The sequence below is a fragment of the Labrus mixtus genome, chromosome 2, assembly GCF_963584025.1.
Source record: "Labrus mixtus chromosome 2, fLabMix1.1, whole genome shotgun sequence".
NCBI lineage: Eukaryota > Metazoa > Chordata > Actinopteri > Labriformes > Labridae > Labrus > Labrus mixtus.
Window position 1 is genome coordinate 19,225,041 of NC_083613.1, and position 22,376 is coordinate 19,247,416.

The 22,376-nt window shown below is 37.7% G+C and overlaps 1 protein-coding gene across 1 annotated transcript; it reads right to left on the minus strand.

Annotated features, from left to right (window-relative positions):
- Positions 1-2,478: 2,478 nt before the first annotated feature.
- Positions 2,479-21,347, minus strand: gaa2 (alpha glucosidase 2). The gene is made up of 21 exons (XM_061054686.1): positions 21,187-21,347; positions 19,895-20,018; positions 18,265-18,843; positions 16,624-16,769; positions 16,340-16,505; positions 14,698-14,794; positions 13,673-13,792; positions 12,748-12,866; positions 12,532-12,663; positions 12,335-12,445; positions 11,571-11,684; positions 11,392-11,476; positions 11,113-11,230; positions 10,842-10,975; positions 9,332-9,483; positions 7,944-8,092; positions 7,157-7,298; positions 6,898-6,996; positions 5,895-6,059; positions 4,672-4,818; positions 2,479-3,914 (listed from the first exon to the last, which is right to left on the minus strand). The coding sequence occupies exons 2-21, from the start codon at positions 19,985-19,987 to the stop codon at positions 3,852-3,854; spliced, it is 2,931 nt and encodes a 976-aa protein (XP_060910669.1). The 5' UTR covers positions 19,988-20,018; positions 21,187-21,347; the 3' UTR covers positions 2,479-3,851.
- Between the last annotated feature and the right edge of the window lie 1,029 nt (positions 21,348-22,376).

The window sequence follows — 22,376 nt, forward strand, 5'->3', positions numbered from 1 at the left end:
AGCAATTCACAACTTTTACCACCTATTGCCAATGTTAAGGCAAAGCTACACAAATATTAATATCTTTAAATGAATTTTGAATGGATTGAGTAAATAATATATGTTTAAATTAAAAGGACACCCTGTTCTGTAATTCCATAGCAAAAAGTCAATATCCTTCTAAAATATGCTCACAACAGTTATTTTTCTGTGGAGTTTGCAGAAACTTAAACAGAGACAAAACAATAAAAGTTAATGTAAGACTTAATTCCTTGCAGTGGTCCATATCTGCACATACGTTACACATTGTCCATTGAAACTTTATAATGAGAGTTAGAAGCTTTGTTCCCTGCCATCCAAGAGGCCAAAAGGTCAACTTTTAAGAGCCATGGTTTGCGTCTTTGTTGCTTTTATGTGTGTCAGTTTGAGGCCATCATTCATGTTACAACAAACACCCGGACAGAAAAAAGAAACAATGAAGCTGCTCTCAGCTTTTTTTTTTACAGCCCCCCAAGACTCTCTTGTCCAACAACCAAATTCCACTCAAACTGAACAAATTGAATTTTCCAATATCAAAACATTTTGCTTTCGATGTTTTGTGAGGCTCTCTGTTAAGCCTTCATAACTTGAAACAAAAAAATACTTTACTTGGCTGAGGAAGCAACTGCAAAAATACAAGAGCAGAAAACTATCCGGAAGCATGTGTTTCTCTCAAAAACTTGTAAAACCAGACACTAAAACACTTTTTTTTACTCTGTTTCCATTCATCATGAATATGCATGAGCTGCATGCTTATTTCCTGTAAAGTCCCGTACTTCGTCCCACTCTCTGCACATGCCGACCATACAACACCCCCCCCCACGCACACACACAAATACTTAATCCATCCAAATCCAGACAGGAAATGCCCCCGTCAGTAGAGCAGAATGCTTTTGACAGACCCCCGCTGCACTCTCTCTCTTTCTCTCTCCTCCCCCTCACTGAATGATAAATGTGCCCTCCACAAACTTCCATCTGGAAACTGTTAGCCTTTTAAACGTTTGCACAGAGCCAATAAAGATATGTGTTTCCTGAGCCTATCAGTAGTGAAGGATAATTCACCCTCGCTATCAGAGGAGAAAATGGGACGAGTTGTCTGCTTTTAACTTCCTGGAGCATGTGTTTGAGTCTCTGTGAGTGTGAGTGTGTGTGTTAGTTGTTTGCTGTCATGACTCATGAGATCCAGTCAAAGTTCCTGGTTTTGCTTCAGGGCTTCTTTCACAGCTTGTTTTGTGGTTAGTTTCTGGAGAGAGCAGCACATATGTACACACAAATCTTTTTAACTTGATTGTGAAGATAATTCAGATGACACTGCATATGTGAAGAACAGACATCCTGAGACTCTTTTAACTACGTGAGAAGAACTTAAAGTGGAGGCCAAAAACACACAAAGAAGCTGCAGAGGCCTGATGGAGAGGGTATAAAGGACGGAAACACCAACAGAGTAGCAGAAAGACGAACACATTTAGAATCAACTGATTCTGACGACCCTATATGAAGATGAGTTACATTTGACATAAAACAGTAAAATATTGGATAAGAGTGAGTAAAATTGAGCAAACACACAAAGATTACACCCTGTGAATGGCTCCAGGAGTAGACAATTTAAACATGAACCAAAGAGACAGCCTCTTTCTAGAAAGGTTGTAATTCACTACAGATGTGTAAATACATTTCTTAAAAAATCCTTTAATCCAACCTCTTGCCACACATTATGCAGTCAGTTCAAACGTGTTTAGCTTTTTTTATTGCCTATCAACTTGAACAAAGTCTTCAACTGTAGCTATGCTTAATCGAGTAGATTAGCCTACTGAATGAACAAATGCATGAAACATTTACAAATGACTCATTTAAATTAATTAAATAGCTGTAAATGTCCTTTATTAACATGCACAAACTGTAAAAACATTTGTTTTCAGTCTTACTGCACCTTCTATACAGTAAAGCTGGTACATTTGATTTTAAAGGCCATGCAGTTGTTTGTTACAGAGCATTTTGACCAGTGGTGTTAAAGGATGCTTTGATTAGAGTTGTAGGAACAGAGGGAATGATTTGTTATTCTAATTTATATCTGAAGTCCACTTTAAAATTTGAATCTGAAATATGCCCAAGATTTTCAGACTGACAAAACATCTTTTAAATATTTAAACATTTTTGTAGGCTTTTGGGAAACCAGTTCAAAAGAGGAATGATGCTAACATTAAGCACAGGGCTGAGAAACGTTGCCCTCTAGTGGCTCAAATACTCCTGCAACTCAGATTTTATAACTGTATGTCAGGAAGATCACACTTAGTAGATACATCTAAATAGAATCATCTGATTAAATGACTATTTTTTGTAGAAAATTATGTTACATGCCCCCCCCCCCCCCCCCCCAAATCTTATGATGACTCTAGAGTAAGGACAAAAATATGAGAGGAAAAAAGGCAAGACAAATTCTAATGAACAAAGAAACTCCTGTATTTTTACATTACTCATTTAATTAAAGAAAGCAATTGAACAAAAATCAAAACATCAAACATCATAATGACAGACTGAAATACTAACATTTAGTATCTTGACATGCCTTGATACATGTTGGGTTTGGGCTTAGTTTACAGCACACATTCATTGATGATCTCTTACGCTTAAAGTTTAAAGGAAGGTGCAAGCTTTTCACAGATGTTGATCTGAGAGAAATTCTTTCGATGGAGTCCGATTTTCACAGCATCAAGGTCAAAATTTAAACTGGATTATCTGTACATATCTTTAAAACTTCACTACACCAGCTCCAGGAAAATATATCTCGCTTTAGGTTGAAGCTGTATTCACAGTTAAATGATAGCAGAACACACATGGCATGTCTTGTTCACTTTTAGTTTTATACTAAAGTAATCTCTGTGCATAGCGACGCTGGCGTTTTCTCAAATAAAAACATAAAAAGCTGAACAAAAGATAATTTGGAACAAACCCAGAGGGGCTCCAAAACACACACGCAGGGATCATAAGGCACATGTACCATACTTTACAATACTGCAGTTCTAATGAGTGCAAAAATAGGCTTTCATCAGCATTCAAGCACATCAAATATATTACATAGTGAGCTGTGTTCAAGCTACTTATTTCTATAAATGCAGATTATGTCATTTTATTGCACATCTTCTCCCTGCTCATGAAAACATTTGAAATGTTGATTTGATTTTTAAAATGAAAGTAAAACAGTTCAAAAGCAAAGCTGGTTGTTTATGGGAGGTAAGAGTTCAGCTATCAATGAACAGTCAAGACATTTACAACACAAATATCTAAAGCAGTGTTCTGTCTACTGAAGGTCAGTGTGTATTTTGTTGTTTCTGTATACAGAAAGGCTGTGTATTTTTTTAGATGCCACACTATCAACATGGAGACCACAGCCCTGATCTCACTCACTCCCGAGTCCGTCTGTTTCCTCAACAGCGTGTTTTGTCTCTGTAGTCTAATACCTTAGATACCATAGTAACAATGCCTGTGAGGTTAAAGTGCTGAATCGAAGCTTTCATCGGAGGGATAATCAAAGATTATTAGAGGAGCTTCACATGCACTACAGCCACCATCTGGCTGGAGTACCGCATTACAACTAAAAATGATAAGAACGATGAAAAAACAATATTTTATTTTCAAGATGAGATAAAAGTTCCTCCAACAAATCAACACTTTGCAATTATGCCTTTAAAAAAAAAGAGCCCCCTTAAAAAAAAGCTCTATCCCTCCTACACTGATAACATCACACTAACACTTTAACCTCAGTTATTGTTTTTTAACTTCAAATGTCCCAAAGTGGAAATATCACCTTCTCAACATTGTATAGCCCAGACGTATTACATCCAGCTGATGGTGAAGTTCTGACTGAGGTTGAGACCGAGCTCTGAAACAGTTAACACCTGCAGAAAGAAGCAAAATACAACATGAACCATTTGTTCTTTATAACAACACTAAATTAAAAAGAGAAAAACACTTACAGCAAAATAAGTATCTATACTACACCTCTCTATACTACAGCTCTTAAAATTAAAAGTAACACTAGAATTCTATTTTCTATTATCAAATATTACACGTCTGCTGAAACCTGCCTGACTAGTTGAATTCATTGAGGACGTTGCTGTCACACAGTGTAAAGCTAGATACTGCACAGATGTTTTTCTACTTGTACCTGTGCTTTCATTTTTGAACGTTATTTTATTTACACTTTAATATTTTTCAGATAATACTTTTAGTATTTTACTGCAATATATTCATTTCACAGCTTTAGCCTCTTTCAGAATTGTAATATATTAAAAACATGATTGAGCTGTACATCACGTTACATTGTGTTAGTGTAAACATGTGTGAACATCATTTTTACTGTAATTACTTAAATACAATAAAACAAAATAACACTGGCATAGACCATTATTCATACACTGTACTGTATATAACTTTTGTTTACAATGGTACAGTGAAATAATGACAGTTTAGGAAAAAGAACTCCCTTCATGAAGTAAAATTAACTAAATTCTCTGTCTGCCCTCTGACTTAATCACCTTTGGTTGCTTCACCTAAAAACAACATTTTAGTTCAGCTGATTCAACGTGACCTGCTAGCATGTCAGGAGTTTCCTGTTTTCAGTATAGCTCCCATCATCCTTGACCTCGGCCTCACCTGGTTGGTTCTGTAAGTGAACGTTGCATCCTGGGAGTTCACCAGCACTCTGCTTGGCTCCTTCTTCACACCATAGAAAGAGGCCGTCTCCACGGTGATGTATGTGGCCTCTACATTGCTATGGAGCACCTGCGATGTCATCACGTTCTAAAAAAAATAAAAAAGCAGATAGACCCGTGTAAGTTACACACGACACATTTAGAGTATTATTTCAAAAACTAGACACTAATCAATCATTTGCTCTAATGAATAAGAGTTTTGTGAAACAATTAACCCACATGGAAATATCAGCAAACTCTTACATTTTAATGAGGACATTGTCAAAATATAATATAATTTATTTAAGATTTGAAGTAAAATAAGGATGATAATAACATGGATATTTAACAAATTTAGTCAATGAATTAGTAAAGTCCCAGTTGTAATTACTGTTGTCTATTAAAGGCGTTTTTAATGAATGTAGTATTAATATGTTGTGCATTAACTAAAAAGTGTGTGTTTACATTTTTCTGAGAAAGCTGGACCATCATTTGTGCGTTTCTTGGTCTTGGTAGGAAGTGTCTAACTTTGTCAGCAGAATAAGAACAAATTCAAGTAAGAACGTATCGATGAATCCCAGATTTGTGTTTCAAACGTTCATACGAACGGTTTAAGCGTAGACACAGTTTGTGAAAGAGGCCCATTGACCCTATCTAATCTGTTTAAATGTAAAAAAAAAACCTTTTAACAAAAAACAGAACTGTATCATCAAAGGCTTGCACCAAAAAGCAGACAGGCAAAGTTAGCAACTGGCTAATTAATGCAGTTGAGTAAATATTAGCTAGAGATTAAAGTACATGTCCGTTAGGAATTGGTAGAGATCAAAAACAGAGGAGAAGCAGAGACAATAACCGGTCTAGGTCCCTTTTAACCACTATACATTAACGCTGATGCTATGATTTATTGGATATTTAAAAAAGCAAATGTTTGCTAATACATGTGCTGCAATAAATGTAGAAGATGTTAATACATTTGATCTGCTAGTTTGTCACTGAGGGGTAAAGTCTCTGTAGTAAAGCATTAGACGTTAACCATCATAGACATGTTAAAATAAGTCCATGTAAGACTTTCTTTCTCCTCTCGACACAGACCCCTGAATTAAATCACAGTACTTAAGAAAAGGTCTGTGTAGGTTTTAAAAAGCCTTCTGGGAAACTTGTGAGGTCATTAAACAGTTTTGGCACCTGAGTAATATTGAAGATGATGTAGGCGTATTTGTTGTTCTCATAGGTGTCGATGCTTTCTCCATCGTCCCAGAACAGATCTCCGCTGGCTGAACCATCGTCAGAGAGAGCAGAGACCAGGTGGAGGGGCTGACCGCTGCTCACCCACAGGGTCAGGTTGGGAGCCTGTTCATGCGAAATAAACACAACATTAGACATAGGGATGAGTCACGCTCACTAGTAAGTCAAACTTTTATTAATGCTCACATTGACAAGAGAATTGCCTCCACGTAACTTTAACAAAGATTAAGTTCATGATTCCAAATAGCGCTTATTATTTAGTCTGTGTCAGGCAAGCTAGCTCCATTCAGCTCCACCTCCAAGTTTCCTCTCATAACTGTACATGACTGAGTGTTACTACCTTTCATATCCACTTTGAAAAACAGATATTTACAAAATGCTTGGACAGACAGAGCGCGGGCAGAAACTTGGACGTATAGCAGAATAAATACTCCACAGTAAGGCAAGACAGAGACAGTATTCAATTCAACGAGAGAGAGAGAGAAAGCACATCAAAATATCTACAAGAATAAAAGCAAAATACAGGAATACATGTGATAAAACAGGACGATAAGTAAATAATTATATAGATTATAAGAATAAATATTTAAATAATAGATGAAAAGCAATAAAGACAATCAAAACGTTCATTAAAAAAATATGAAAGATTTGTAACATTAAAATGAAAGATAAATAAGTAAATCAAAATAATTAATTACTGTAAGCATAGGACATCAGAAGAGGACTTAAGAACAGATGAATCGATTAGAGGGGTAAATAGAGAAAAGGAAAGAGAGATGACAAAAAAAATGCATTTCATAATACAGACAAGACATTAAAGCAAGTCTGTAAAAGTGAGTTTTAGGACGTGATGTAAAAGAAATCAAGAGATGTGTCGATGTAAAGAGATGCATGATGCTCCGATGAAACACAAATTATATCTAGAAGGAAGCAAAATGTTCACCTGTGTCGCTATGATGGAGCCCTCACGTAAATGCAGGTTGATCTTATCTAGCGGTGCTTGGAGTCGAAGTTCTTCACCTTTACTGTGAACAGCATCGCCCTGAAGAAGACGATGACAACATCAGAACACAAACAGTAAACACACTGTCTGCATCCTCTGGGTCAAAATGCACAGTCTGTGAGTGTGAGGCTGGAGTGTGTGTGTGTGTGTGTGTGTGTGTGTGTGTGTGTGGGGGGGGGGGGGGGGGGGGGGTCCTTACCACATAATAGTCGTACCACAGACCCTCTGGGAAGTAGCCGTTCACGTAGTCAACTCCAGGCTCCAACACTGGTGTCACCAGTAAACTCTTCCCCCACAGGAACTGTTTGTCAATGCCGTAGGTTCTTACATCTTTCGGGAACCTTTTGACAACATTCCAGATAAAGTATGTCAGAGATCTCTATGTGCAAACATTGGAGACTCAAAAAAGCCTTGCAGAGTTTAAAACCCAAGAACTGGTTCTAGCTGAAATCAGCACAAAACTGTAATCGCTGATGATTGCCTTGCATATACTCTTTATAATACTGATCTACTCTCTATACTGATGGACATTTTTATAGGGCTGTTTTATATTCATAAAAATGATGTCTTGTAAAGTCTAATGTCCATTCAAATTAATTTTTCACATATTATGGTGTTTAAGATAATCTACTTCCTGTTATGTATTATTCGTCTACCTGCTTAGGGACAACAGATGCTAATTAGCCATTAGTTAACTCTGGTTCAATTACATGTACTTGTACTTGTGCATTAGCAATAAGTAAGGTCTTTTACCTGCTTTTTGTAACATAACAATGAGTAAGGTCTTTTTACCTGCTCTTTTGTAATGTTAACAGACAAAGAGTAAGGTATTTTACCTGCTTCTTGTAAAGTGTCTCGAGATAACACTTGTTATGAGTTGACGCTATACAAATAAAAGTTGATTGATTGATTGCACTATCCCTCTAAAAAATAGATCATAATCACATAAGTTCCCAGTTTAAGTTCAATCAGACAGCATCACTTACTCAAACATGAGGGGCCGTGCCACCGTGTGTCCGTGAACATGTGCGTGATGAAAGAGCGTGTAGAGGACAGGGAAGAGAGAATAACGCAGCAGCAGAGCCTGCTTCATGGCTGTGTTAGCCAGAGCGCTGAATGCTGTCGGGTCCTGTGGCTAAAAAAGAAAAGAAAATCGGTTTGAGAAAAAATAGAACATTTCACATAAAGGAGTGAAGGGCAGACTACACTGTTAAATATAATCACATTCAAAATCAATACCAATGTTATTTAAAGCTACAGAACAGAGTTATTAGACATTTTTTAATCGATCAGATTTTCATGAACCAGCTAAAGCAAAATTTACTTTAGGGTCCAAAATATGGACACCGCAATATATCATGGTCCCGACTTGTGTCTATACTCATCAAATTGCTGCTACTAAGTATCATGATTGTTTTGTTTCCCTGCCAGTATGACTCGCTGCGTCACCACTTCATGACTCGTCCCCGTGTGACATGAGGGGGTTGGGGTCATGAGGTTAAATGACGTTTAAGAAGAAGTTGACAGTGGGATAAAAGAAGAAGAAGACAGCAGAGTAATGTGAGACAGAGGTGAAAATAAGTTGCGTGATAAGTGAAATTGCTTTGAATGAATCCATTAATCCTGCACTTTGTAGCAGCCTTTGATATTCCGTAGTTTATCAGTTATCAAGATTTTTCACTATACGATTGTCTTGTAATAAATCACTTAGTGCAGAATCACTGAAGGGTGACATTATCCTAATCCTGGGCTCCTATATCATATCGAATTATATCGTATCATATCATGAATAACCCTGCTATTAATATGATATAAAATGCTCTACAAATCTGTTGTATATGATAGTTGATCTTTAAACTGCACAGATAATGTCATTTCTTTACTGCATTTAAAGGTTCTTGTAAATTAGAGAGAGGCAGTATGAGCTGAACGGAACAGGATTTTTTGAGCAACTGTCAGAATAAATATGACTAAAGATTTAAACAAAGTGTGTAAATCAAGATCATGAATGAACATTAAACAGAGACAAACTTTTGGTTCTGATATTTTGTCTTGAGGATGAATAATTTCAACATTTGTTTTAATTTATATTGAAATGTTTCAAGCTTTTGTTTGGTTCTTGTATATCTTAGACCTGGTGGTGAAAGTGTTTACTGTAAATATAAGTGATGTGAAAGTGGAGGGAACAACAGACTGAAGCTTCAGTCTTCACCTTTCAGCTCAGTATTGGTTTCCCTTTTCATCTAATCCATGTTTTTAAGGGCGGTTGGTAGGGGGGGAAACAAAAACTAAAATCACTAGTAAAGTGCTGCTACAAATAGTAGTGATGGTAGTTTTGAAGTTATAACTTCAACAGAGTACGTAAGGGAAGTACCTTCATGTCGATGGCGTTGTGGTTGCGTGTGAAGGGATAGAAAGCTCCCAGCTGCGTCCAGCGGACACAGAGCTCCTCCTGTGGCTCCTCACTGAAGCCACAGATATCTGCTCCCACCAACGGGATGCCCAGAAGGTTAAAGGTCAACATACCTAGAGGAGAAGCAGAGAGGTGGGTGATGTCAGGAGGAAAGAAACTTGAGAACGAGAAGACAGTAAAGAATCTGAGAGATCTATTGATAAACCACTGAATGGAAACGTTCAAACAAAGATAAAAATAAGTGGTACTGGCACACTTTATGATAATGTTGTTGACAGAATAAGTACATAGTAGTTTGTGCAATAAAACACGCAGCTGCCACATAAAAACCAAAATACACATCTTGAGAATGGCACAAGCTGTGTATAAACAATTGTCCGACTACATAAATGTTTCATGAAGCCCTTTAAATATATTCTAAATTACGGTCTAGTTTGCTTTCATTGTCCGGTGGGTTTTTTGTGCTGAGTAATCACTTTTCATCAGGTTATTATGCTCTGAGAGGCTGAAAGAGGTCAACAGCTCTGTAGAGTTCTTTGTAGATTTACGTCTCACAAATGACTAAAGCCTGGATAAAGGTTGGAAAGGAGAAAAGGTTTCTACCAAAATGAAGCAGAATTTAAAAATATGCATGATCATGTCTTTCTTGTGTTCTTTGATATTAATGTGTTCTTTACAACGAATGAAGACAACACAAAGTTAAGGTGACGAAGTGTTTGTAAAAACTGACAGGCTTTATAATGAAGTGAAGTGAGACATGTTATTGTATAAATGTATGTATGTGGTTTATCTTCTTTATATTGCTCTTAATTTAGAGATCTTTAACTGTTTTTTTTAATGTTTGTTTCCAGTGAAAGGATCCGTCCAAAATTTGACATTTTTATGCAATTTTAAAGCAACAAGTTTATGGAAAATCTTCTATAACCTCCCTCTTTTACTTTTCTGTTTTGATCGGCTCATAGTTTGTTGTCATCGCCCATTTGTCGTCAGTTTTACAGGCTCAACTTAAACATGAAGTCTTTGAAGAAGAGCTCGCACATTCTTTCAAAGCCTTTTAATTATTTGGCCTTTGAAATAAGCTAAATCTCTCGCTCTTTTTAAAGATTTATTTTTGGGCTTTATGCCTTTATTTTGATAGGACAGAGGGTGGAGTTGGAAACTGGGGAGAGAGAGAGAATTGGGAACAACCTGGGGAAACCAGCCAAGGATAGGAGTCAAACCCGGGCCGTCTGCTTCTGTATGCTAGCCAGACCAATCAGCACCAACTTAAGCTGAAACCTTTTAGTATTTCTAATTTACCTCTTCACATTCAATATTATCATGTTTGTCTTAAAACATCATAATTTACGTTATCCTTGCACATTGTCTATTTTGCCTGTGAAGAGCTTTGGTAAAGTCAAACTGTTTTAAATGTGCTACACAAATAAAAGAGTCTTTTGTGTTAGTTTATTATGTGTCTGAATGATCACACCTGAAATAGAAGTATACAGGTCTTTCCACTGGCTCCTGTTGTCTCCCAGCCAGTGACCCGAGTACATCCCTTGACTGGGAAAGGTTGAGCGGGAGATTATAAACGGCCTCTTTGCAATAATCCGCTTCAGAGCACTTGAAAAGGACAGACAGGGAGAAAAGACAGAGCAGAGGCAGAAGGTTACAAGAAAAAATAATAAATGTATTTAATTATTTTTAGAGTTTTCAGTGTTCAGCATTTTGCCGTATTTGTGTGTGATAAAGATCTATACCTTGCCGATGCCTTAGCTTCCATAAGTCCATAGAGGCTGTGTATATTATAGTGTATGGACTGCTTCTGCTGTGCAGTGGCACACAACGTTTTGGCTCTCAGCAAACCTCCCAGTACACCTGAAATGAAATATACTGAATGTAAAAATCATATGATAATAAGAAGAATTATTTTCTGTACAGCACAGGAGCACAAAGTGTTCCAGGGGAAAAAAAGTGAAAAGAGACAATCCTATAAATAAAAAACAGAAAACCGCTAAATATCAGGTCCATGCTCTTACCCGGCATGTATGGAGGATTTTCAAGACTGTTTGATGGACAGCCAATGGTTGAACCGTCCATGAAGTTCGACGGCTCGTTCATGTCCTTAAAATGAGCAAGACAAAGGTCCTAAAAATGACATCATGTAACATAGCAAGCAGTATTGAAGTCGGTTGTTTAATAGTTATTGTTTACTTACAATCCATAATCCATCAAACGGCACCTTCTCATGGAACCTCTGGAGGTTGTCGTACCACCACTCATGTGTCACTTCATCAGAGAAATCAGGATAAGCTGTTAGGCCAGGCCACACCTGCAGGAAGAGACAGATAAATGATGTTTCAAAACCCTGTGACGTTTTCTTTTTGACAGCAGAGGATGATGGAAGAGTTGTAGAGGGTTAACATTGACGCCATTGTAATGATACAGATGCTTGACACTTTTTATAGCTTGATGAAAAGATGTCAAGCAGTTTTATGATTATTTGGATGAAGCTGTGGCTGCTGCATAACTTATAATTTAGGAGCATTAAATAGACATATCTTATAAGTGAGCCAAGCCGAAGCATGTGCTCTAAACTTTGTAAACCAAGTTCTTGGTTCGTACCAACTTATCACTGCTCTGACGCTTGCTGCTTCAAGGTGGTGCCACTTTTTAAAAAGATAGTGGTAGATAGATACTACTCTGCTGCTTCCCAATATAATTCACCGCATGAAAGTCTGATGTTTTAATATTTACAATGAGTAGGAATGGCATGAAATCATGAGTCTCAGGTGTAAAGCATGAGACTCAGACAGGCTGAAAACAAGTTTAAGGTGGCGACGAACAGAAGGGAAAGCTACACAGAGACAAAGTTGTTGCTGCAATTAATCTTATAGGATGTTGTACAACCGTCTTTCCAAATGAAGTTGCTGCACTACCTCTTCTCATCGCAACTACCTTCATATTTGTTTCCTTTCTCACCTGTCCAATGAGTACTTTTCCTTCAGCGTCTCTGATAAAAACGTCTCTCCTCAGCCCTTCATCAAACGGCCAATAGGAACCCTCAGGCTGGGTGCTGCTGATTCCTGGGTCCTGCAGGAGGAGACACAGCTCTCACATAAACAGCCCAAATGAGACACAACACACACGTGTGAAGACAAATACAAACTTGTATGTACCAGCATCATGACGTAGCGCTGGTCGTGAGCGTGCAGGTCTTTGACAAGATCAGGAAGTGTGGCAAACTTTGTCGAGTCAAAAGTGAAGTCCATAGAGTTGTCCATGTAATCGATATCATTCCACTGGACGTCCTGAGTACAAAAAGACACACAACTAATAATAAGCTGTCTTCAAAGAAACACAAGTAAACAATCTGTTGGGTCTTTTTGTTTTACCTGAGGAATCCCATAGTTCCTTAATCTCTTGACAACCTCCCAGGTGGAATCACTAGTGTTGTAACCCCAGCGACAAAGATGGTAGCCTAAAGCCCAGTAGATGGGCATCGCTGGGAAGCCTGTGGGATGAAGAGAGAGAGAGAGAGAGAGAGAGAAGGTAAGAGATGTAGGAGGATATCGTCAGTGACAAATTAAAGAATTGAGGGAAACAGACACGGGGTCTGGTGTTTCATAAGCAAACCCTTGAAGACCACTCTACACAGCAAGGTTCGTATAGTCTAATCCTATTTGTTTATTTCAAGGCTAAAAGTTATGCATACATTTGCATCATTTGTAAAGCCAAAAAAGAAACCAAAAACACTTCAGGTTCATAGTTTGTAGTAGTTCATAGTAATGTACAAGGTGAAGTGGTCAAGATCAAGACATTCCTTTTTTCTATTTTTATGGACATTGATACCACTGATTAAAACGTAATCATTACTGCTATTCTTAATGTTGTTGTAGTTATATTATATTATATTTAGTAAAACAAACTGTTGTAATTGGTGAACAATTTCTTAATTTGCTTAAAATATAGAATAGAATAATAGAATAGAATTACTTTATTGATCCCAAACTGGGAAATTATGGAAATCTCTCCTTTGAAACAACAAGGGGAAAGGCAACATCTTTACACTGCAGCAACGTGAAGTGGTTTTTGTTTATGTTCCCTGAAGTCAGTCTGTTTAATCGATCTAGGTAATATAATACAATGTCAATCAGCACAATCATTTCTACTATCAACAACAGCTACTGTTCTACAGGAACCCAGAACAGGGTTTGAACCATCTATTCTATAAGTCTACAATAAGTTGTTGGTCAGTAAGAAGGACTCATGCAACTATGACACAGAACATTCAAACATCCCAGCAAAACTCCTCCTCACCTATGACCTCGATATACTGTTCAATCACTGCAGCCGGATCAGGGCCGAGGAAAAGGTAAAAGTCAAGGATTCCACCGATCGTCCGCCAGGTGAGAGCGGGGGCGGGCTGAAGAGCCACATCTGATGGAAGAGAAAAAAAATGATTTAAATGTATTCTTTACAATGTGAGAGATTAAGTCTGGCCGTTAGGAAATGCATCTCTGTGAAGCTTGAGATCAAATTAAAAAAAAACACCCTGGGATTGAATGGGTGAAATGTCAGTTATATAAATATTCTCAGCTGCTGAGTACGGCTCCTTGTAAACAACATTTGTGATGGGATCTGCGTTAAAATCAGCTTTCAGCATTCACTTGTTAATCACACTTAATTAAAGTCTGAAATGAATCCATTTATTAATAAAAAAATTAAAGGATTAATTAATGGTTCAGTTTTCTGCTGTTTAGTTTATGTATCAAAATAAAAGCCGGGTTAATTCAAACAGCAAGTAAACTACTCTCATCTTAAGACTGTAAAAAACTTTAAAATAAACAAGTTCATATTCAAATGCAAAATAATCACATTTCACAAATGTGATTAAAAATGCAATTAACGAATGAAATGTAGGGAATAATCGGGATTAAAAAATGTAATCGTTTGACAGCCCTAATTAAAACTTTAAGAATTGTTGCTTAACCCCCTCGTGAAAAGAAGCAAAGAGAAACAATTCATATTTAATGTTGATTTAGTTTGCACAATTTTAAGTAAGGATTGCTCAGTATCTTCTCTAGTAAATATAACCTAACCTCTGAATGACCCCTGTACAGCACTGTGAAGTGGAAACTTACTGACGCTGCAGCTACACAAAGCTCATGAAAGTAACTGCCGATTGGGACTTCTGTTTTCATCAAATTGCTTAATGTTGTTATTTAACCAGTTACAACACTGTATTCATCTGCTCAGTTCACAGCTCTGCCAATAACTACTTGTGTGTTATTGCACACAGAGAAACCTGAAGTGAAAGTCTGCAGGGCGACTAACAGACTCACCCATTGCGTTGCTGTTAAGCAGGAAGAAGCCGTGTGCGTTCCCGCCATCCTCCATCAGCAGGTAGAAAGGATGGGCTCCATACAGGTTTGTGTGCTCCTAAATTGTTGAGAAGAACACAACAATGTTACAGCCAATTTCATCTCATATATATACAAAGATGTTCACTGCATTCAATTGAATCCAGATGTATCCATAAAGGTCTCAGCTGCTAACGTCTCCTTCTCCTTTGTTGCTTTTTTATTTTTTATTCCCTTATTCTACATTGCCACATCTTTTGCCCAATAATCACAATAGTAGTAGTGTGATACATACATTTCCACTAGTGCAATAACATTTCAACCAGTGCTATATATTATTCTTCTAGAGTAAAGCAGTTCTCCATAAGTGCACTTTGTTTTTCTAATAGTGCAATAGATTATCCAACCAGTGCAATTTTAATACATGTGCGATATATCTTTTTTCTAATAGTGCAATTTATTATGCCGTTTACTTGAATGGATGTCTTCTATGTTGCTGTGGATGTCTAAATGTCAACTCTTAAGGTGAAGCATTTATAATTTTGTTGTACATTTTGTAAAAAAAAAAAAAAAAATTAAAAAAAAGTATTTTCCTTCTATTCTGAAAAAGAGGACCATCTCTCAAACCGATCTACAGCCAATAAAAATATTTTTTTTAAAAAAGGGTTTTAAAACAGTGCAGGAGCAAAATGTTCCAGAGTTTGGGGGAATCTTCCACCGTGCTTTGACCTTAATCTTGGGACAACCAGGATCAGCTGATTGTCCAATATCATGGCAGAATCCTAAGAAGTGAAGTCATGTCATGGACTTTGGCCTCTGGCCTGCAAAGACACTTTTCCTTGTCACAGCAGGAAAAGCACAGTGTCATTGAGCAGAATGATTCCATTATGTGAAAGAGAAAGCTACTCCAGAGAGCCAGCTTGCACAATTCCAGGTCCTCTAAGGTGAATGCAGCCTATAGTCATTTTATGGAAAACAGATGTGTTTTTCTTGCTATGGTATGTGAAAATATACGCTCAGAAGAAGTTCTACTGTGCATGCCAAGATTTGGATCCAGTTGGTCCGAACCGACTTTAAGGAGGGGGTTTCACATTTGAGGAACATTATAGGCCAAATAGAAGTCTGTAGTGAGAGGGGTTTAAAAGCATTGTCTTATTATCAATGACTACATTCAAAGTCTCCTAAATTAAGCAGTGTTAAAAAGAAACACACAATAGCTAATTACTATTACAAGCTGACCAGGAGTCGTCGTAAACAAGAGTGGAATTTTTATCTCTATTTAACGCAACATTTGTAAGCCATGCTGAGTCAGTCTTCTTTGCTGTAAGTATATCAGTGTCTTTTCACTTTTTCATTTTAATCAGTGCAAATTAAGCACACAGAAGTGCAACCAGCTTATGCAATATTTTATTATGTCTGTGATCAACTAAAAAAATCCTCTAGCATGCACCAGACATTACACAAGACTGAACGACCACTATTACAATTGAGTTTATGAGCTATAGTTTATTTTACTCGTAAAACATCTGCTATGAAAAAAAGACCCATCAGTTAAAAGTTAATATTTGAGCCTATTTTTTTGTTACTATAAAGAAGACAATGACAAAGAGAATAATGCCCATACCATAGGAGGCACGTCTCTGGCCCACATGGTGAGTGTGTTCCAGTGGACGTCATGTAGGAAGGTGGAGCGGTGCTCCCCCAGGCCATATATGAACTGGCTGGGCAGGGAGGTGGAGAACTGGAGAAATTGGTCAGCATAGAAGAGAGGAGCCACGGTGGTGTTCAGACTAACAGGAAACAATTGTGAGGGGGCACAGGATATTAAAATATTTTCTATTATGTCACAAAATACAGTGGGTTTTGTTCTTTATCTAACCAAATATAGCCTACTCAAATCAGACTTACAGCACCGTTCCTGTAGATTTTCTTTTCACAATGAGACCGAACGGCGTCTTCGAAAGCTCTATGATGTAGTCTGGACTTTCTGCCTTCTTGGTGACAGTGGGAACAGAGATGGGAACCTCAAACCTTGAACTTGAGGGGTCAGTAATCTGGAGAAAGGAAAATTCAAATAAACAAACAGGTTGTAATTTAATTACAGATGGGACAGTTTACCGCCAGTGTTATAAAACTACATCAGCTAATCTGTAAAGTTCATGACGGCACCTTAACACCTACAGGTCTGATCAGAAGATCGGCACATTGTTTACAACATATTCTCAACTCTTTCATGCTTTTACAGTAATTTTGTAACAGCTAATCAGTGTGATTGCATGTACCTCTAATTCATACTGAATCATTTGATGCTTCAAAAGTTTAAATTCTTTGCACAGACATTAAAAGTTAAGTGCATGTAGAGAAGTCATAACTTCATACTGCTACTCTTGCGTAGACTTACTCACCCTCACATGTAATCAAAATAAAGTATTATTTCTTTACTTTATTTCTTTACTTCTATTCTATTCTGAAAAAAGAAGACCATCGCGAAGAAATAATGTGTTTTTTTTTTTTTTTTAAGAAAGGGTTTTAATCACAAAGTGAAGGAGCAAAATGTTCCAGAGTTTGGGGGAATCTTCCACCGTGCTTTGACCTTAATCTTGGGACAACCAGGATCAGCTGATTGTCCAATATCATGGCAGAATCCTAAGAAGTGAAGTCATGTCATGGACTTTGGCCTCTGGCCTGCAAAGACACTTTTCCTTGTCGCAGCAGGAAAAGCACAGTGTCATTGAGCAGAATGATTCCATTATGTGAAAGAGAAAGCTACTCCAGAGAGCCAGCTTGCACAATTCCAGGTCCTCTAAGGTGAATGCAGCCTATAGTCATTTTATGGAAAACAGCTGTGTTTTTCCTGCTATGGTATGTGAAAATATACGCTCAGAAGAAGTTCTGCTGTGCATGCCAAGATTTGGATCCAGTTGGTCCGAACCGACTTTAAGGAGGGGGTTTCACATTTGAGGAACATTATAGGCCAAATAGAAGTCTGTAGTGAGAGGGGTTTAAAAGCATTGTCTTATTATCAATGACTACATTCAAAGTCTCCTAAATTAAGCAGTGTTAAAAAGAAACACACAATAGCTAATTGTGGTGGAATTTCTGTTGTTATTTAGATTATAATGACATCTGTACATTATAATCTAAATAACGACATAAGTACAGCTTAGAGAGTGTCAGCTGTTTTTCCTGATATCTGCAAGGATGTTTGGTGTTGTTGTTATGTATGTATGTTATTGACATCACAGATTAGTCTAGGTGGGTCAATGTGACACGACCCTGATAAGGATAATGTCTTTTGGGATATATGCGATGCCTTTTGAAGAGTTCTGCAGATGTGGTTGAGCAAGACACGAGAACAGAAGTGTGATGTTGATCCATGTCTCCTCCAGTATTCATCTTATGTATAAACTTTCATCAACGTAAGCCATCCGAGTCAACTGAGTCTTATTGTGCGAAGTCAAGTCTTAGTAAATTCCTCAATACTAATTATTAATACAAGCTGACCAGGAGTTGAAGTCATAACTTCTTGCTGCACTTGCATAGACTTACCCTCACATGAAGCCGCGTGTCCGTCTCAGAACGGAGCTCCACCTCTAGATTGAGGATGTCTGCTGGGTAGTAGGTCTTCACATCCTTTACCAGTTTACCTTTCTGTCCCAGGGGCGTGTCTTCAATTGACACAAGTGAGTAGGAAGGGAAATCCGGGGTATAGAAACACCAGGGGATACCATTCCTCCGTGAGGGGCTGGAGGCCGAGGAGGCGGGAGAAGATGCTGGGATGAAACAGCAATTCCTTGCCTCACACATCTGTTGGGTCACAATCGCGCCTCTTTCAGGGTAGCAATCAAATCTCCACGCCTCAGGGATCAAAGTACAAGCCTCGCGGCGGGCAGCGGCTTCAGTGTCGTTCATTACTTTCTTTTTCTCCTCATATTCTAAAGTTGGTGAGGCGGCTGGTGACGGGGGTCTACGTGGGTCTTCGTTGGACGGATTGTGCAGCCAGAACATGGTGCCCAGCAGCCAGCCTCCACAGAGGAGCAGCAGCAGGAAGCCAATCACCAAGAGACCTGTGGTGATGGAGCATGTCGGCCTCCGTGGAAGCAGGGTGGCTTCTTCTTGCTCTGGCACCTTTAAACATCACAAGAAAGTCTCATTGTTTAGAAAAGCGTCCAAGACAGTAATTACAATTTACTACAGACACAAATAGTTAGAGCCAACCGATAATGGAAAAGTCTGTTGCCTGTTGAATCGAAAAAGAATAAGTACCAAACCTTTAGAAAAATCGATTCAACTTCTTTACTTAAAACTAATAAAAGGACAGGCTCTGAAAATGTCTCAGAGTTGAAACATAAAAAAGTTACCCTCTCATAAACATTTCTATAGTCTGTTTCTGTTTCTTGGGGAGCGGCAGTAACTCAGTCTGTAGGGACTTGGGTTGGGAACCGGAGGGTCGCCGCGGACCAAATATGGAAGTTGGTCTGGTAGCTGGAGAGGTGCCAGATCACCTCCTGAGCACTGCCGAGGTGCCCTTGAGCAAGGCACCAAACCCCTACCATCCCCACCATCAGCTCAGGAGCGCCCACTGTGGGCAGCTCTGTCACTCTGACATCTCTCCATTAGTGCATGTCCATAGGATCCTGTTTGTGTGCATGTGTGTGTGCATGTGTGTGTTGCATGACTGCAGAGTGTAAAAACTGAAATTTCCCCTTGCGGGGATCAATAAAGGTGAATCTTAAATCTAGGCAGAGCTAACAGAACCTCTCTTCTTATTTAAATTAAATCATTTTAACCTGGGAAAAAAACACAGTCACTTGAAACATCTTCTCTACAATTAAGTGTCAAGTCTCTTTTCTGTTTTGTGTTATGTTTTCATTCTCATGTTATATCTGTCATGTATGATATGCCCAGATGGATACTGCAACTAATCATCCCGCTCTGTGTGTTATAGTGCCATCCATTCAGGTTGACATCAAAAGCCGATGTGCAATGAAGCAAAAGAAAAAGATATATTGCCTTGCAATAACTTAAAGAACGCAACAAGACTTCTTCAACATGTGTTGCACTTCTGCATGATTAATCAAAGGCACAATGTCAAATTAGTAGTCAGATTGCATGTTGGAGAAATCCCTGCAGAAGGTTTGAGGCATCGGAAAAAGTGAACACAAAAAAATAAACTCACTGGAATTTCTTCACGGACAGGACGAGGCTCCTCTAACAATACTGCACTGGAAAACTGAACATCTTCAGGGTTCAGCCGCTTATAAGACACCATCCTGATAGTGTGACTTTGTCAAAGTGAGAGACTGAACACATGAGAGAAAGAGAGACAGAAACAGCAGAACAAAGTTCAATTGTGTTTCCTGTTAGGATTTAACAAGAGAAATGTGACCAGAAGCTGTGAAGTGAAAATGATTTGAATGGTTTCTTTTAATACTATAACCATGAGGAGATGTAACAGCAGGCAGAAGTTTTGCATAACAAAACATGGGCGATTGTTCAATCCATGCAAACTCTTAAATTGTAGATTAACTAATACTTTTCACTTTCATTAGGATATATATTTTGTGTACTGTTTTTCTTGTGCTTTTCTGACCCAGCAGCCTGACATATCCTAACAGTATAAATCCATTAATTTGTATAGCAATAATATAAATGTTTCTTACAAAATGTATTTAAAAAATGTAATGTTTAAATGGCATATACATACATGCTATCTACCATTTCAGTCAGCCATGAACCTTATAGGATAATGATCGACAGAGTCAACAGAGTGGGACTTATCTACATGAAATTTAACAAATGTTTACGATGTCAAATCAATGTCAGTGTGAAACTCCTGAATAAAGAACATTCATTCCCACACCTTAAACCTCTTCCCTTTGTCCACTTCAAATCATTTTTACAACATTTTGCAGTGCCGGGAGTGAGGCTTTAATCCTGGTTGTGGACTAACACTTTAATCAACTCAAATATTGTTAATGTTCTTAACTCGGTAATGAAGTTTAAACACGGTACATTAACCTTTCGTTCACAGGTTTATATTTCATTACCATGGCAACTATATGAATTAAACATAAACTTTACATTATCTAAGTATCAAACACAAAACTTAAGTGACCTTTTATATTATTAGAATCTAAAGTTGCGCTATCAAGAAGGCCCATGCTTGCTCTCAGTGTTGCACATTACAAACAACATTATGCTGAGCCCAGCCCATGATAGGAAACCAGGAGAATGTCAAAGTTCATCACGTAAACATGTGGCCACCAACTTCAGTGCAGTGTTTAGGACAGTCTGTAAATACTAAGGTATTTATAATAAACAGTGAACAATAAGTACTCATGCGAGAGTTAATGATTGTGAATCCATTGTAACAAACCCCGTTAGGTAAGCTCCCTTTAACAGCAGAGTAACTTTAGCTTAAAAGAGCTAATGTTAGCTGACAAGGGCGACGGCAACATCATTTCTTACCTGTTTTTACTTTGGGTTTCGCAGACACACAAGAACTGGCTTGAAGAGCAAGTTTTCCATTAAATAAATGCTTCGTTAGCTAGCTGGTTAAGTTTTTCGTCAGGCTGTTCACCCCGACCGTCTGCATGGTGTGCGTCTGTTGATCTTCACGTCCTATTCAATGTACCTCGTAATTTCGAGAACTTCCGCTTTAATACAATTTCAACAATTGTTTGTATTTCCGGTGGTCTAGAAATGTAAACGTAACTCTACCTTAATATTTACAGTCTATGAACTCCACATTTGATATAATTGTGCGTTTTTAAGATATTATACTATTTTAAATGTATTTGTGTTGACAAGGCTGTTTACGCAGAATGGAGCTGGGTTGTGTTTACTTGATACGGTGCTGCCTTCAGGAGCAGCTTGTGAATTGTAAAATCTTAACATAAATTGTAATTTTTTTCAACAAGAAAACGAGAAATATTGTAAACTTTAATATTATCCATAAGTTTCCTTAAAAATATCCGAGTGAGCGTATTACCCCTAAAGGTGCTTCGACTTGTAAAACTTATTTCAATCATATAGAAATCACTTTACAGAACAAACAGTATCAAATAGTGTAACTGTATAACATGCAAATGCAAAAAGCTTAATTTCCAGGAACATTTAGTCTTTTAAACATTTCAGACCTGACAGAATTAAGTCTGACTTCAAAATGTTGAGAGAACAGTTCAAATTAGTTTCAAGGATTAAAATATTTCTCAAACATTGGTTGAAAGTCTTATATGGCCCAGCAAAACTCTAGTTTCCTAGCACATGCTGCTATACACTGTGCTGTGTAAGGTATGTTTAACAGCTTTTTTGTCCTGCTCCCATATACGGTTATTACATTTAAATATGCTGAAAGCTGCTTGACATGTGGATCTCTAACAATGTACTGTAATAACATTGAAATCTGTTCAAACTTTATTTAAGAGATTTTTGTCACGTCTTAATTTCTGGAGGAAAATCCTCAATAAGAAAAAAATCACATCCAATTTTTCATGATTTAGTTGCAAACAGTGTATTCATGTGAGAGAAAAGTCACTATGTTTGGTTTACTAGGCCAGCAAAACCTTAATTTACCAATTATTTAAAAAAAAATACAGATAAAGAAATGTAAATGTATGAAATATGTAAATATCCATGAAATGCAAATGTAAATATAA

Coding starts and splice junctions, on each gene's coding strand:
- gaa2 (XM_061054686.1), bottom strand. CDS start 19,987: ATGGTGTCTTATAAGCGGCTGAACCCTGAAGATGTTCAGTTTTCCAGT. Junction 11,685..12,334: donor GAAAAGTACTCATTGGACAG/GTGAGAAAGGAA, acceptor CTCTTCCTGCAG/GTGTGGCCTGGCCTAACAGC. Junction 11,231..11,391: donor AAATCCTCCATACATGCCGG/GTAAGAGCATGG, acceptor ATTTCATTTCAG/GTGTACTGGGAGGTTTGCTG.